Here is an 18,052-nt window from a genome sequence, read left to right on the forward strand (position 1 = left end):
ACATTCTATGGCATATGACAAATCTAGGTGAGCAAACAGGAGATCCTAATTACACCTAGATCTTTTAGAAATACTGAAAATTAAATTTGAATTGCTGTTGCTAGACTCCATACTCCAGTTCATTTTCTAGTGTGGGCAAGAGAAGGGCTCTTATCAAAAAAGAGAAATATATTCTAGGCCCAAGTTCAGTGGACATTTGTTTCACATACTAAGAATCAATAGGCAGAGTGCATATTTGCAAATTTGAACAAATATCTTCCAGACAGCTGACCAGAACATGCATACCTCAGGATGCCTGTCTCACATCCTCCCTCTCACCCACTAAGTCAAATGGGTTAGAAGGAGCTGCAGGTATTGGTAAGGAAAAGCCTTGCAGGCCCACCCATGTGCACTGCATAGCCCCAGTACCAGCTGAAGAGGTCCATGCTAACAGATTTCAGCAGCCAGTATTTCTCTTGCTTTATACTTCTGAAGATTTTCCCATCTCAGTAGCTGAATGATCTAATTAGCTCTTATAGGAAAAATATTCAATCATCTATAATAAATTGTATCTGCCAATATCAGCAGCTTTTCTGGGGTTTTTGCTCATTGATAGATTCTGGGTGACTTGCATCTCATCTAGTTTTTAGCTGAAAGTAAATTGGCAGTTTAAGATACAACACAGAATGTACTGAAATGAATCCAAGATTTCTTAGAATTGAATCTATGAAAAATTCACATTAGATTAAAAAGGCAGCACTACTCTCTTGAAGCAAGTTAAGACAGACTGAATTAAAATACCGCACTAGGATTAAGCAGTAACTAAATGAAAAGTTATACACAGATTCTTCCAGCTACTTTCCATCATTTCCTTTCTGAGCAAATGAAATGTATGTACAAACACTAACAAAATTCTAGTAAGTTCTCATCATATTATCTAAGAGAAGTAATTAATCTAGCCTCTCAGTCTTTCCCCCTGAAGAAGATGGCATATTAAAATCCAACTTGCTTCCCAAGACTTGAAAACTTACCCTTCCTGTGGAAAAGAGACTGCTGGATGTGGTCTGGTGCAAATGGCGAAAGTAAAACCCGTAACCACCTGAAAATTAAAGAAACAAAACCAAACAACATCAATAAGAAGGCGTTAACACATAACATGTTCAATCACACAAAGCAGAAGATACAGAGCAGCCATTCACTTCTTCATTGTAAGTATTTTAGTGCTCTGAATATCTGGAATTGGACAGCAGTAGAAGGAAAGTGCCATCAGTCTACATGCACTGCTGTTAATTTGACATTGAGACACACCACTGTTGTGCTGGAACTGCAATGTATGTTCTAGAGAAGCTGATCTTGTCTTCATACATGTCCCTCAGCACTTCTCGTAACTGAATGCAGACAAAATTAATCAAGAACTGGCATGGTTGGAGAAAATAGCAAACTGCACTTGGGCAGTTAATATTCATCTCATCCAAGGTGAGCATTAAAAGCTGTCAGGCCACTAGCAGCTCACATTATACCATGTAGCAATAGACAGATATTGACAGCTTCCTTGCATGAGAAAACTCACTGAAAGGAAATCAGGTGGGGCTTTTTTGTTGTTTCAAGGATCTTTTAAAGCTTAATTCTACTACACATCATCGCAACAACTCCAAACTCCTTTTCCTGGCTTTCTTACTCAATCAAAGGGATATTCTGTGATTAGGATTCCACCAAGAAAGAGCACCTCTATCAGATGTTTAACAGCTGAATGACTAAAGGAAAAGGAATGCTCAGCCAACATCATTTAAGTACACCAGGTAAGGGAGCTAATTAGCATTTATAAAAATAAGTGTAAGCAATAATACTAAATATGCTAAACTGGATAGGAAGTGGAATAGGCTTGCCTGTCCCGTGAGTGGTTAAAGACCCTGATCTGTCCATGACGGTAGAGGAACTTGGAAATCTGGTATGGCTTTAGGGAGATGTGAAATGGAGACCAAGTTTCTTGTCGCTCAAACAGCTCTGGGTGATTGCACACCTGTAAGACAGAGAGTGTGTCAAAAGCTGGGAGGAATTAACTTAGTCCAATGCAGCATCTATATCCCAAATCAACCATGACCAATGATCACTGAAACTTGAGTATTGCTTAATATTGCATGGTTATTTTAGTGTATCTGTTCCAATTTGAATATGGCATCATACCTTTTGCTATTCATATAACTGCTACTGCATCTTCTTCCCAAGTGAATGGCCTCCTTCAACCAAACCAACCTTTGTAACCAAACCAGTTAGCAGATGCATGCATCATGGGGCTAAAGCTCTTCTTCACCCAACATCAATGCTACATTGCATCTGAAACACAACTGAATTGCATGCAAACTTCCTTGCCTATACCAGATTTTTTTCAATATGGTGTTTTCTAGAAGCTGTATCTTAGTTTTGTGCTAGTCAATGATCATACTTTTCAAAAATTATTATTTAAAATAGCCTTACCTTCCTAAACTGCATGACTAGATTCATGAGACTACTAGTGGTGGTCTGTGCTTGCTGAGTAGTGCCCATTGATGACTGCAAGAGGTCATCAATAGAGATTTTGTTTTTCAGAGCTTGGTACAAGAGCTTCTGTCGACTTGTCTGCTGGCAGTACATAAGAATTTCAATCTGCAAAATGATAATGAAGATTTAGCCATTACTCTCTCTAAAAAGAAGGATGATAACATCAGTGTACATAAAGCTGAAACACACTTTGAGGAAAACAACTTTCTCAAAAAATACATTTATAGGCATTTGCATTCAGATCTGCATTTCAGGATCTAACCTGTAAAGGACATAACTCACAGATGTGTTTTGGAAGGCTTGTGTAATGATGTAGGAGACAGACCTTTAAAAGCACATGAACACAACTGAGCAAACAGATGGATTCTTAAGAAGCTGACATCACACCTGCAGCTGATCAGTTTAAAATCTGACTTCAATTCTACCATCCTACAGCTCCCCACTTAGAGCCATGCTAAGGAGTGTCAGGACCCACAGCAGCGATGGGTGCATCGCACAACAACAGTGTCTGTAGGAAGTCCACTGAAATTAATAAGCACATCAGAACCAACCAGATGTCTCTCAGCCAATATCTCTCAACCTGGGGACTGCTGACCACAAGATCATCTATTACTGCTAACATCCATGTGAAATTAAGAGACTGGCAAGAGAAAAGAGCATGATGCTGCCATTTCTCTGTACAGGCAAGCAAAAAAAAAAAAAAAAAAAATCCTAAATCCATACCAAATCCTTCACAAAGGCAACTGGAAATGTTTATCAGCCAGTAACTGATAAATCAATCTCCTTCACTGCCATTAGGGATACTTCTGTCAACTTAACCAGGATTGAAGAGATTTCATTTTTAACTGGTAATAAAATGCTTTCCCAAGAAAAATGTTTGTTAATTAGAAGTTCTTCAGTTATTTTCACATCTAATGACATAGCTGGGATGTGGTGCAAGAAGGTGAAGGTTGAAGAGAAGCCTACAGTCATATTTCAGGTATGCAGACTGACAAACTAGTTTGCAAAAACCAGATCAGAGAACAGAGCTATGACAATAGAGCTGTAATACCCATTCCAGAGAAACACTTTTTCTCACCTTATCTGACAGCTCATTTTCCACATCCTTCTTGATTCTTCTCAACATGAAAGGCTTCAGGATCATGTGCAAGCGGGATAACTGGTCTGAATTAAGGGAAGGGGAAAGAAAGAACAATTAATTCATCAAAAAGGAAAATTATATGGTGTTTTATGACAAATTAAGTCCCTAACTGCTCAGTCATTCCCCCCCATGTGAGTTCTTACAGCATAGAGTTGATATTTCTCTGTTGATTTTTCTTTTTTAAATGAGTGCTGTGCCATGCTGTTTTTCTATTCATTACACATGCTATATTACAGTCAGAAACAGAAACTTCAACATAAACTATCAACAGCAATCCAGTAATGTTCCAATCTCATTATGCATCCTCTGCTTTAGATGCCACATCTTATAGAAAATTTAGCCATTATTAGTTAAAAAAGGCAACAGATGCTTAATATAAAAATTATAGCAGTTACACACTGCACTCACTCTCATCAATAGCAGATTTGTTCTCTGCATGACTCTCTATGTCCTTAGAAAACCACTCATTGAACTCTTCATGGGAATCAAACAGTGTTGGCATGATAAAATGCAGCAGGGCCCACAGCTAAAAGGAGAGGAGAAAACATCAGATTAGCAAATGGACGAGGTAATTGGGGATCTCAAAATCTTGCAGCTCTTTATAAGCAAAATCCCTTCACTAGATCATGAGACATGGCAAAATTAAGCAAAACCCCAGCTGCATTCTCTTCCTGCCTCTCCCCACAATGTCATAGATATCAACAGAACCACATTAGAAAGCAGTGACAAACACAGTCTAATTACTTCAGCCAATAAAAGGAAAAGTCACTAGAATTAGATTTCATCCTGTAACCTAAGTATTACTTCAAATATCTTTAGTTTTATTTAAATGTGTGGCAGGTTTCCATATTTTTCCCTCCCAGGGCTGATCCCATGTTTGTCTGCCAGTGGTTTGCTACAAGCATGATCCCACAACCACACAAATACAACAGATTTCCCAATTGTTTACATATATCTGGTATGTATTATTGTTAAAAAGAAAAATCCACTCTTTTGAGCTCCCAAATACCTCAGCCATTGTGTTCTGGATTGGGGTGCCAGTCAACAACAATCTGTTTCGACACTGGAACTGTAGTAGGATCTTCCAACGAACACTGATGAATAAAAGCAAGAAAAATAATTTCTAGAGAAAACTGTAGAATGATATCAAACGTAAGGTATTTTAATGCAAATTGTTTCCAGTGAGTTTCCCAAATGATCTTTGGAAGTCACTGGACAAAACTATTACAGCTGTTCCCCAGTCTTTCAAAAGACAACTACAGGAAAAAATAGCCTTTTTCCAAATTAAAAATAAAAATTAAATTACATAATTTAAAATTATGTAATTTATTTTCTTTTTCTAAGTATCTTTTTTACTCATTTTTAAAACAAATGCTTACTAATTAAGTCTCATGATCAGAATCATTAACTTTCAAAAAAATACAGGTACTTTGAATCAGAATGTCATGTACTTTTCACACTTTACAAGAGGAAGAGTATAGGCTACTGTGGCAGGTGTGCTGTGCTATACATTAAAATCCTCTTTGAGGGGTGGTTTCCCAAGAATGCTGAAAAGACAAACTTTGGTCAGAATCAGCCTGCATCTAAAGCAGTCCTCAACTTACTGTGTACAGTGGCAACTTGGACAAAGGTTATGGGAAAGCAATTACAGAAATAAAGACAGACTAATCCACTACTTGAAAACAAACAAAATTTTCTGGCATGGAGTCTCATAACACAGATTGGGCTTTACTGCAGCCAACAGTACTCATGGGGTTCTGACCTTCATTCATGCCTGGAAGTGCCACTGAATAAGGAATCAAAATAATGCATTTAATGGAGCCAATATAAGCAATATAAGCTAAAGACTACAGATCACTCACCAGGCAAAATTCAGTGAGCAGTCAGGAGGGAAAGTGAACAGCATTTCACACTGTTTTCTTTAACTGTCCTGTGCTTCATACAAGGTTCTGCTCCAAAGCTACCTTTTAATTACATTTTACATATTTGGAAAATCTAAATGCAAAAACCTAATGGACTTATCCAGTGTCAGAGAGTTATATAGATATTTAACCAGGTTAGATACTTAAGGGGTCTTATGTGTGTCAATTTTAACTTCTATCAATTTATGTTCTCTTGATGCTTTCTTGATACTCCTCCAAGAGGCTGATCCACAGAAAATATTTTGTTTCCAGTTAGTTTATTACCTGGAGCTGCTTTTGAGTGCTTGTGCTTCATCCAGCACCATATACTGCCACTTCACTCGCTGGAAATACTTCACATCCTGCACTACCAGCTGGTAACTGGTAATTACCACGTGGAAAGGAGCATCCTGAGTATACAATGTCTTCTACAACCGCAAAAGGAGAAACAAATGTCCACATAATGTATACATTGTCAGGAGTTCACTGTAATTTCAGACTTCTGTTTTCCAATCTTCTCATTACTACTGCATTTTCCCCAGCTGACTTGTAAAATTAATTATATCACAGTTACTCAACTAGTGGACCTGGACTTCAGCCCTTGAACAATTTCAGACAGTACTTAACATGCAAGACGAGACCTGGGTACTGAACCCTACAAAACTCCTTATTGTTAAATAAGGAACAATCTTGGCAGAACTGCAGGGATCCTGCACTGGGGCACCCTGAGCTACGTTACTCAAACAGAATAAACAGTCCTTGACACTAAAACTTCCTGCTTTATTTACAGAGCTCTAGTTCTTCATCTGAACCCCACACTGCATTGAATTGCCCTGTATGGTATTGCTCTTCAGCACAAGAGAAGTCTTCCACCTCATTATCTTAATGAAAATGCTGCTACAGGAATTAAGAAACTCTGCATCCACACATTAGTTTAGTTTGGTGATGTGTAGCAACAGTTTCTGGTTTACTCTGCACAGAGAAAGACAGTCAAAGTACATGTTCATGCTAGTATTACCTGACTCCAGAACTTTCTGATCACCTTTCTATCATGAGGATTTCCCCAATAAGGTAGCACCTGAAACAGTAAAAAAATTAGAAAGACATTATTTTCAAATAATGACACCAGCTCTGGAATTTATAGTCTGTAGTCTACAAAATGACATACTTCTTTCTCCAAAACAACAAAAAGGGAAATTCTCTTTTTACCATCGAGAAAAATCAGAAAGCATTTAAAAATACTTTGAAAAAGAGCATTTCAAGAAAAGACATCAAGAAACTTGGCCTGATCAAGCTATGCTGAGACTCTAAAAATGTCCATTAGCATTTAGCACAAACCTTCTAGTCAGGTTTTTCTAAAAATTAAAAATTATACTTTGCGTATGGCAGAACGAGGTCTATACTCAACTGCTATAATTAAAGCTAGAGGACTAGAAGGCTTGTGGCCTGTTTAACAATCTCCATGGTCCTGTTGGTTTTCTATTTCAGAACTGACCCCAGAAACCTGAGATGAAGTTAAAATGTCTGGCATGGATATATTTAATATAAGAATTTTAAAAGCAAGCAGTACTGCCAGAGAAAGCTGTTAAACTATCTACAGTTCAAAACTGCATGGGTCCTATTACTCAGACCTTCGCACAGCACTGACTCCTGCCGCTGCTTAGTAACACTGTACTGCCATCTCCTGCCGGGTGGAAAGACTCACAGTCAGCTAAGACTGGAAGGTTTGGGAGGGAGGAAGAATGCTGCTTTCTGAGGTGGTGAAAAGTCTTACAACTTCAACTGACGGTTCCAAAGGCCTTTAATTGAATACTCTTCCTACTGTTCTGTTTGTAAAACAACCAGACTGATTGAAAAGTGATTTGTCTTTCAGTTTACATATTCTGCCATGGACATAAATTCGCTATGATTTACTACAAGCAGAACTGACTGCACACTTCTCTATGATTAGAGGAAGAAACAAAACTGGTTGAAAAAAAGATTGATTGAAGTTGTAAACATGTGACAGTAAGTTTAGAAAACTTCTTTTCAGAATACATTTTGTTCTATGGCTAAGGTAAACATCAGCATGCAATAAGATCAGCGTGCCAGAGAACAGCTATACAATGATATAAACAGTTTGGTGTTTAAGTCAAAAAAGAGAAAACTATCTTTTCACATGCATCCTGACTGCATTTTTCAAACATTTGCTGTATTTCGTTCCTGAGAAGGAGAAAGCATACACAGCTGCTTGCCTATTCTATACAAAGAACTTATCAAAGGAAGTGAGAGAAAGCAAACAGAATGGCCAACAGCTCTCAAGTTTTTTAATCAAAAGCCCCTATTAATTTGGGCTATGAAAAGACATGAATGGATTATATTTAGGTTGTGTTGGCTTTTTTTCTTTTGAATACCTCCTCAATAACACAAGTGCTTGAATTTCTTCATTAGTTGCTTTAAAGGCTCAGTAATGCCAATTTATTCCAAATTACAAGTCACTTGAATAACCTACTATTGAACTATGCTCTAGCAAAACTTCTCCTCATACAGATACCTCAAACTAAACAACACCACAACCTATATACAGTCTCATCAGGATCTCCAAAGCAAGCTATTTGGTAAAAGCTAAGTCCTTCAATTTTGCCCTGCCCCAGATCAAAAATCAAGTATCACTTTTAGTAATACATTCAAAGTTTTTCCTCACACTTTTAAAAGTAGCCAAGACATTCAAACAATTAGCTAGATGTTACTGGTACACTGGTTACTCACAACTAGGTGTCTTCTACTGTTTTCTGTAAATAGGAAAATCTGATGTTTCAAAAAAACCCAATCAAGACTTCTTTATATCAAAGGTTATTATATTAACAACCCAAATACTTAAATTATGATCTGTTCCTCTTTGCAGATGTAACTGCAAGCTTCTGACACTTTTGTCTATCCTGAATTCTGAAATTACAGCATTGTTTTAGCAGTACATTTACATTTCTTTTCCAATTTTCCTTTGCAACACTCCAATGTTTGCCACTGGGGGACAGCTGAGCAGCTTGTTTTTCAGTAACTGATAGTTCCTTGCTTTCTAATTTACTGTTTACTATTTCTATTCACTATGTTTTCACATTCACAATACACCTGAAAAACTCCATTTGTTTTCTTTTAATCTTTTTGTGCTTCACTTCTCTGCTTTTCCTTGATTATTAACTGTATGTCCATAGTTCTTCTATTTTTCTGTAATAGCTGCATTTTGCTTCCCTCTGCTCAGCGTTTGTTCACACACAATCTTCATCTGACTCAAATTCATACGAATGATTGAAAACACGGCTCTAACCCCAAGGATGTTACATAAAACTTGGTATGTAATTCTTGGTTCTGCTGCCAGGCCCACACATTAAAAATTATGCTTCCACATGCTGACCTACTACAGTTCCTTATGGAGAAGGTGCCTTTATTAAGTCAGTGCAAAATGAAAACCATGTGATTAAAGTCAGAATATTTTTAAGCCCTAAATAACTAAACACTTCAGAAAAAAACAGAATGATGAAAAAAAATGCCAGAAACTGGCCCATTACAGAGTTTCATATTCAGTACGCACCCAGATGTGATACAGAACTCAGGAGAACAAAATGGCTTGCTCTCAAGGAAACAGAAAGAAATTTCTTGGACATGCTTATTACCTTAAATTTAGGTACAAATCTGGCAAACTCCTGGTGCCAGTTGTTCAGAGTAGAGGCAGGTGAAATTATTAAAAAAGGTCCCCAGATGTTCTCTCTCTGGAAAACACACATAAAAACTTAAATTAAAAAAATAACTGAAGGGAGGTGATAAAGAGATGGTTTGATATGACTTTAAATCTAATAAATAACAGTGAATACATGAGAGGGAACTGTACACAAAATAGAGAAACTCTCCCAGCACAGCAGGGTGATACAAAATCAAACAGAGCAGATCTAATGTTTAACCAAAACTTATCTCCTAACAGCAAAGTTCTTCCCAGAACAAACTCCTTTGTTTCTCAGAGTAGCCACCTGCATGTTACTAACAGCCCCCGTCATTTTGATAAGAACTTCAGGTCACATTGAAAAACTTTGCTCTTCCACATCACAAATTACAGTGCTCTCTGGTGAAAACTGAGTTGATCCATTAAACTATTAGTAGTTACAAGCTGGCCCTCCTAAGGGAGAGGCAGAAGAATAACACCCTGTGTAACCTTTGAAAAACCTCAAGGTGCAGTGCCACAGGAAGACAAGCTTATCTCATTACTCTTTCCATACAGATGAGCTCAAGAATCTTCAGCTCTGCACACCTTTGCAGTATTTTGGCCAACAGTAGCAGTAACATAAAGAAATGCACACAATTGTCACTTGGACACTAGTGCAGCTAATTTTGCTTCTAGTATCACTTCATTGATATCTCCTATTTAGGGCAAGTGACTGGATTGCAATCAAGACCTTTATTTTTTTAAATAAATGTATCTATTTCTGCATTAAGAAGTAAGCTCCTGTTGCTAATTCTGTTTTGTTTGTCTGCCCTGGTACAGAAGAATCGCTATGCTTCCCAAAAAACCCCACTGGAATATGGAAATGAATGCTAATTGCCATGAAGCTCAGAATCTGAGCACTTTGATCTGTAAAACTCAGTGAACCATCAAGTGTGCAACTTGTTCTCTCCTGAGGCTTTTACATTCAATGCAAGTGAGAAGATTTTACTCTGTGAATAAATAAAAACTCTATATAAATAAAAACTGACATACATACATATTTATAACTATTTCAGTGGCTCCATGTGGAAACAATGTATAAAACACCCTTTAAGACTTTTAAGCTTTATAACCCAAAATTCATTTCCAACATGGGAAATGTATGCATCTTCTACCAAGCATACTACCCAGGAACAAGGTATAACCCACCTACCTCAGCCAGATGTGCAAGGAGAGCAATACTCTGTACTGTTTTACCCAGACCCATTTCATCTGCCAGGATTCCATTGATGCCCTGCAAAAGATCCATAAATGAACACCTTTGCTTTACTACTTTTTAAATTACAAAGAACTGGCAGAACAGTTGCTACTGAATTGAGGGGGAACAGCCCCACTGTAACTCTGAAACTTTATTATGTCTTGAATCTGCTCCTGAGAGGTAATTGATCTAAACTGTATTTCATTCACCTCTCAGTCTAATTTTGCCCCTAAGCCTCTCGGCACTTCATGATCCCATTGTGACCAGGGCACACTCACAAGGACAAGACTGCCTGCAGTTTATCTGCTGACCCAAGCCTGAAACAGTATGCAATAAAGCAGGAAAAGTCTCTTCTATGTATGATCTAAGTGATAAATAGTTGTATAAACCACACAAAGAATACTGAACTCAAAGCCCCATTCAAAGATGTTATGTCCTAAATAATCAAGAACACTGGCACATGGCCTACCTAGTACTTTTCTTTCTTCCAATACATTAAAGATCAAGTATACACAGTCTATTTTTAAAAACAGTATATTTTTTTTGGGCCAACTTTATTCTAATGACTTAAATAATCCCAGAAGTTATAAAAATTTGCAAGATGTACTAATATACCTGCTCATATAGGTTGGCCAGCCAATTCATGCCTTTCAGTTGATAACCTTTCAGTTTTCCATTGAAAATGGTAGGCTGTGGAATATCTTCTCCTGCTCGGATAGATGGGTTTGCTAAACTGTAGCTCTCTCCAAACCCAGTCCCGGATTTGTTAGCAGCCCGTAAAGCAGCTGCACGGCTCTCCTTTGCATCTTCATCAAATGATCTGGTCTGAACAGGAAGAGGAAGGTAACGCATAAGATGGTGAATACATTAACTTATCAAGAAACTGTAGTGTAAAGGGCTTTACAATTCACATTAAGACACGATACTCGCCAGAAATGAAGAGAAAATGAGCCTGTTCCTATAGCCCGAATCCCTATACTCTGGTTTTCTACTTGTTTAACATAGAATGTGTATATGGAATTAAATTCAAATCTGGACTCTACATTAACCTATTTGACTTGGCTGCTATGAAAGATCCTGGTACTGTGGCCTCTGCCAATTACTCTGCTTGCTCTTCTACTTCATGGATCCAAAAAATACATACCCGGGCTTGATGAATCTGGTAAGCATCCTCAGCATTCTTCAGAGCTTGAGCCTTGTAATAGTTGCTATCTGAAAATACCATACCCACATTAGAGCTCTGTATAAGTAACCACCCAAACACAGAGATAAATTAAATAATTGCAGCAGTCCTTGCAGAGAAGGATGTCATGCTTGAAATTGTTAAGTTTGCACGATAACACACAGAGTACAGTAAATTTCAAAAGAGTGCAAGTAAAGGACTGTAGATTAATCACTTACCATAATCTTCTTGGGTGATGTTGACCACTACTCCTCCACCAATATCAATCTGCCTTTGGGTAGAGCTGTCTTCCAGTTTGCGCAGGATTTCCTCCTGTATCCCATCATGTCCAATATCTCGTTTACGACTCATAAAATGGGCATATAATTCAGTTTGTGTGATCAGGAAGTTCAGTTTTCTCTGCTGTCTCTTAGCCTAACAGAAGAGTATTTACCAAAAACAAAAGAAGGGGAAAAAGAGACAGGACAAGAGTTCAATGTTAAAAATATAATTAAACAAAAAATTCATCTAATAATGTATCAACAACTAATCTCTCTAGATTACATTAAGCACATCACTTTGCAAGTGCTATATTATTAGTTGCACACAAGAACACTAATCAACTCCACAAATAACTATACTAAAATATAAAAATGTTATAAATGAAAAGTTTTTTTAAATTCAGCAATCATGACAAAAACACCATAATCTCTTAAAAGAAAGTTTCAAAGTTTTTTTTACACTGAAAACTTAAAATGTCAACAAAAAATAGCACAACTTTAGTGGTCCATAAAGGAACTCAGCAGTTAAGAAATGCTCTCATGGCAACCTCACTCCCACATTCTGTTACTTATTAGTAGAGGGAATTATGTACACGTGAGTACATCAATAGGTGAAACACTTGAGATACTCTCATTCCTCAGCATTCAGCAAGGCATTGCAGAAGCTCTGCTCACCCTTAGACTTTGGCAAAAAATGCAACAGTTAAAATTTGTCTATTTATCTAAGTCAGCAGAAAACTTTGCCAAATGTTAATGAATTTGCAAGAATGAGAGGAACACAATAAACACAAGCATAATTTAAGCATTATAATGCCTTATATTTAGTTTTAAGATTCAACCTTTCCTCATATAAGGTGTACGTATCTAAAATAACAACCACAGTTTCACTAGAGAGCTTTTACAAGGAAACTCTCTTGAATTCAATCCCTTTTACTCTGTAATAGAGTTTAAGAAGTTGTCAATTGGCCAACAAAAAAGCAAGCACAGAAAAATTCTGTGTCTCGTACATAAATGACAGAATCATCTTACAGCAGCAGGGGGAAAAATGAAAGAACAGGACAAAAAAATTCAATGTCAATGAAAAAGTGTCTTCCCTTCTGGATCCAGAAAGATGTACACATCATTACAAAATGTTGGCCCTTACCAACACTGAGCTGTGTATGTCTGTGAGACATGCACAGCTTCTCTGATCCCTTGTACAATTTCACTCAATTAGAAAGAATTTATGCAATTTGAAGGGTTTTTTTAATCACCTCTTGCTAATATTAGAATAATTATGTAAATAAAAAATAAGACAGCAGAAGAAGTATGTGGAATAGCACAAAAACAGAACAAATAACTGAATTTCATGGCTTGGATTTAGAAACTCAAATTTCACTTCTGTGTCTCCTCAGCATACTAAGTATCAGCAACCTGTGATTTTGCTGTACCTCTCTCATCTCCTCATCCAGCTTGCGTTGCTCCAGAGCCTCCTTCTCAGCTCGTTTCCGATGCTCTTTTTCCACCTTTTCATACTTTTTCCAGTAGAGAAGCATCTCCTTGGTGAGACGACGTGCTCGTGGTAGAGTTTCCTTACAGTTTTTCTGGGCTTGGATAGCAGCTCTACGGACCTCCCTCATGCACTGGTGGGCCAGCTATAAGGAAATAAGATTTGGGAACAGTGGTAAAATGGGCAGATTGTAAAGAAAGCCAGCAACAAAGAGTATCAGATTTAATTATAACCAAGTCTGATATTTCAAAAGAGAAAGAACTGTGATACTTTACTCAGCAGCAATGCTTCTGAAATGGCATGAGAGAATGCTATCTGCCAAAAAAATTCTGAGATGGTGGAAAAGACAAAATCTGAAAACAGTTTCAGCATGACATAATACTTAAAAGACTGATCTGATGGATAAGTCCTGGAAAGGGACTCAGAAGAACAAAATTCTAGGCTTGCCTACAGCTCTTACTCACCTATTTCTTGACTTTTCTGGGTTTTTTTTTTCACTTTTCAATAAGAATATAGTTAAGAATACTGCAATAGCAGTATTGATGGAACACAATCCTGTTTACATTAATACACCGAAAAGTGAGGGCACATTCTGCAGTTTTGCTACTATTTCATGAAGCATAAGAAAATGCAATTTTTTTTGTTCAAGTTGAAATCATTTGATCACATCGTAATAATGATCAAAATTGCTGGGTTTTTCAGTTTGTGACGGTTTTTTCTTCCACCAAAATTTGCAGATCAACAATTCTAACATACAGATTTCAAATGATAAAATAAAATAAGGAAAAAAAAAAGTGGAACTTTAAAAAATGTAAATTCTACTGGCCAAGTTTCTTAAACATAAAAACAAGTGCCATTTTCTGCAACGCTTCCGTAGAAAATGCTCCTTTTTTTGATAATGTATATTCAGAACAGGAAATTTTCTACATCACCTTGTCTCTAACAATTCTCAGTCATATGCTTGATTACCTTTTCATCATTAGCCATATAAATGAATTAGACACTTGAGCATAACCCTTGAAAAGTGCTCAGAAAGCTGTTACCCAGTGCTTGTAAGTAAAGTTCTCTAGGTAGAAACAATGCCAACTCTCAGAGAAGACTCTGATGGGAAGATGGATTGCTTTTACAATTACTTAGGCTGAAAACTGCTCTATTTTGAATCACAAGTCCTCTACATATTTATCTAAAGTAAAGCACCTAATATTCCGAGAGCTCCTTTGATTTCAACCAGAATGCTTAAAACCGCAAGTTTTAAGTAGTGGATAGATGGGCAACTCAAAAGTAAAAGTGTAGCAAAGCCACTAATAAACAGTATCAAAGATTAGTAAATTTAAAATGTACAAACTAAACCTTTCAAAAGCCAGAAAGATCTCATGAAAGGAACTCAGGTTGCTTGTTTTATCTGTTGCTTATGCAACAAGACAAAACAACACAACTAAAAAATGAAAAGCCTTATAATAAATCACAATTACTTGTATACAATGCTTTCCCCTATACTGCCCTGCTAGTATAGTCAGTATTGTAAGAAACATGGAAAGGTTACGGTTGGTTTATTACATCCAATACAAAGAACAGTATGAAATTAAACACCACCTACCTTTTTGCTGTTGGTTAGGAAGAGGTTACGGGCTGAAGCTTTCTGTTTGTACGCCTGTAAGAGAGCACAACGCTAAAATGAGTTAAGGGGTAATGGCTTCACAGTATTTTAAAAAATCACTATCTAGTCTTCAGCAGGTACATGTACCAACTTCAGTCATGCACACTACTGTATAATTGAGAACAGGTACTGTAAGTATTCTTCATTTTGACTGAAACAGCTTTTCACCCCTAAATTACCAAAGGCATACATAAATATATTCCAAATCCTGAAGGAAGCATGCAAAACACCTCCTTTTTCACAACTGTTTCTTTAATTATTACTGTTGCAAAGCAGAGGTCTCCTATTCCATTTTTATCACTGAGGCAAACAATATTTTCCACTGTTTCCCAAAGATGTTAAGAATTTATGTAGATCCTGTGTTCTTCACATGATCAAAATTCATCTTTTGAAAAAATATAGTCCTTCTCACTGCAAACATCCTTTGTTTGGCTTTTAAGTCCACAAAAGATGATACAGTCATGATTTGTTTTAACTTCCTAGAATTCAAAGTCTGCTAACTGTGAACTTCAAAAAGCAGGTTCTAAGGTCCACTCTGACCATCTCAGAAACCTACCAACAGTGAACCCAGCCTTCTGTTTCAAAGGTGCCTGAAGCTTGTACTGTAAAGGATACCAACACATTTCCCCAATCTGTTTCTGAGATTAAGGTTTGAAAACACAGGTGCTGTGACTGAAACAGCCCTTTTCTGAACTCCACTGTAAACCTAGATAGTGGTTTGCTCTGTGCTGCCACCCTGTAGATCAGTGTGAGTACCTGCTAGAGCTTCCTGCACTTTTCATTGACAAGGGTTGAATAGCCATGGCAAAGCACTGCATGATCCTTTTAGGTACCACTGGTGATATTTCAACAACACGTTGCTTACGGATTATAGAAAAAAATCAGATCTTACTTTACTCTGTTTTTCTAAGTGTCAAGTCCCCACTAAATTGGTTTTCTATTTCCCTTTCTTGTATCATCACTGATCTACTGCCATTAGCCAAGCTCACCTTTGGCAACTCCTTCTTAACAATGCTAAGCCACACTTTGCGCCGACGTGCGTTAAGTTGCTCAATAGACAAATGCTTTTTCTTGGACCCAGGTGGTGGTGTATCGTGGGAAAACTTGGCAAAAACTTTGGTCTGGTGATGGTGGCGTCGTGGTGACTCCTCTGAAGAGAGTTCTTCATCCCGTCTCCTCTTTTTCTTTACTTTTTTCAACTTGCCTGCATGGCAACAACAATCATAAAAATACATTTCTATTTTCGGGACACATTTAATCAGGCCCCTTTCCTGAGTAAATTCTCCTAGTCAATTTATATGTGGAACCAACAAAAAAGCCAAACTTATCCATGTTTCCCATTTCTGGCACAATTAATTTATACTATTAGATATTTCCTCGGTACTTTATAATTGAAAGATTTTCCTGTTTAATAGAGGGGTGAAATGCAATTACTTCCACCCAGGGAAACACATCTTGTGAGTTAAAATGTTTCGGACTTGGTGCATGTTTCTTGCTTTGCAGCAAAATTCGACTTAATGCTATGTAAAGGTTAGACTTTTAAAGGCAACAACATTATCATTTGGTACAGTTAAGTCTCAAAGCAAACTTTTCAGCAAAGAGAAGACTGCATTGAAAGAGACTGGCATGCTGTCATGTCATACCACCTTTCAGAGGAAATTGATACTGGTATCAGATATTAAAAATGTTCACTGTGAGTATGCAAAATTATGGGTGCTGCAAGATTAATGGAAAAAAAACCCACCACAGTTAAAGGAACTTGCAAAAAGAATGGAAGTCAGCCTGTAACAACCCCTTTAAAAGACAACTCAAACTTAAGTACTTACACTAAGAGAGTTCACCTTATGCTGACAGCTCACAGTCTTCTCTGCTTCCTTACAGATTTACAACTACTGCCAGCCCAAACAAGAAAGGAAATTGTACTTCCTGGCAAATGTGCATCTCAGAAACTCAAGTTGTTATGTCAGATATATAATTCTATTCTGACATCAAACATCAACTCCGAGTTCCCTCTATTTTCCAGAAAACACTCACCCCCTGTAACTTCCTGATCACTAAAACTACATATTCAGAAATAACTGCAGCAGGTACTGGATAAGCTCCTAAACTTTTCAAGGACCTACTATGTTTTCAAAATACTCTTGAGTAAATGGACCATGATATGAAACAATGTATGGATTCCAAACCACTGAATAAGGTCCACAAAGAAAATCTTAAGCCACGAACTCTCCAGTCACACACCTTTTTTCCACCCTAGCTTTCTAAAAGCCAGAGGATAAAGCCCAATATTTTCTGAAGACATTTTTCTTTGCCAGAACCTGGTATTTCCCTGCAAAACCCACAAGTTTTGAGCATTTACGTTTAATCAAAGGAAACAATGTAGGAAAGAAGTTAAACCACAGCAGCCATTTAAAAGCATGAGGTTAGTGACCTTACCTTTTATTTTTTTCTCTTCTTTAAACTTCTTTTTCTTGGGCCCTAGCAGGTGGCGCTGCTGCTCGTAGTAGGGGTCGTAGGTAGAGAGCAGCCCTGCACTGTAGTACTGGTACTGCTGCAACTGAAGGGGAGAGTGAGCAGGTAACAGAAACAGCCCCTCAACAAGCTCAGATCCTGAACATCAAGAAGAGATCAGGAAGCATGCACTTCTCCATATTTTGCATTTGTTATCAACTATCAGAGTGTTTAAAGTGAAACCACTACTCCCCAGGGGTGGCCTCCAAGTTCTGCACTGGGAACTGAGCCCACCTGGTTAAGTAAGAGATGCAGTGAAGTTTGAGAGTTTTGCACTTTCAAAACATACTGCTCTGTCTTTCCCATACAGGTGCTGCCCAGCAAGACAACACTCGACATGAAGAGGTCCAATTACAGACCCAACATTTGTTTTGCCTGCACTCCCAAATTACATACATGTCCTACTTTATCATCCCAAAGGATGTAAAAAGACAGATTTAAAGAAAAGGCATTTAAATGATT

The 18,052-nt window shown here is 37.5% G+C and overlaps 1 protein-coding gene across 4 annotated transcripts in view; it reads right to left on the minus strand.

Moving 5' to 3' along the window:
* INO80 (INO80 complex ATPase subunit) overlaps positions 1-18,052 on the minus strand; it is a 62,271-nt gene that overhangs the window by 31,463 nt on the left and 12,756 nt on the right. For all 4 annotated transcript variants that reach the window (XM_059849465.1, XM_059849468.1, XM_059849467.1 and 1 more), the window contains 17 exons: positions 17,516-17,636; positions 16,069-16,283; positions 15,020-15,073; positions 13,364-13,567; positions 11,892-12,087; positions 11,635-11,702; positions 11,106-11,315; positions 10,446-10,526; positions 9,210-9,305; positions 6,578-6,637; positions 5,845-5,987; positions 4,668-4,752; positions 4,067-4,184; positions 3,596-3,681; positions 2,455-2,622; positions 1,866-1,999; positions 1,011-1,078 (listed from right to left, as the gene is read on the minus strand). In XM_059849465.1, coding sequence (XP_059705448.1) covers positions 1,011-1,078; positions 1,866-1,999; positions 2,455-2,622; positions 3,596-3,681; positions 4,067-4,184; positions 4,668-4,752; positions 5,845-5,987; positions 6,578-6,637; positions 9,210-9,305; positions 10,446-10,526; positions 11,106-11,315; positions 11,635-11,702; positions 11,892-12,087; positions 13,364-13,567; positions 15,020-15,073; positions 16,069-16,283; positions 17,516-17,636 — 2,107 coding nt within the window. The remainder of the gene's footprint in view (positions 1-1,010; positions 1,079-1,865; positions 2,000-2,454; positions 2,623-3,595; positions 3,682-4,066; positions 4,185-4,667; positions 4,753-5,844; positions 5,988-6,577; positions 6,638-9,209; positions 9,306-10,445; positions 10,527-11,105; positions 11,316-11,634; positions 11,703-11,891; positions 12,088-13,363; positions 13,568-15,019; positions 15,074-16,068; positions 16,284-17,515; positions 17,637-18,052) is intronic.

Source organism: Haemorhous mexicanus, chromosome 6 (assembly GCF_027477595.1).
Source record: "Haemorhous mexicanus isolate bHaeMex1 chromosome 6, bHaeMex1.pri, whole genome shotgun sequence".
Taxonomy (NCBI): Eukaryota; Metazoa; Chordata; class Aves; order Passeriformes; family Fringillidae; genus Haemorhous; species Haemorhous mexicanus.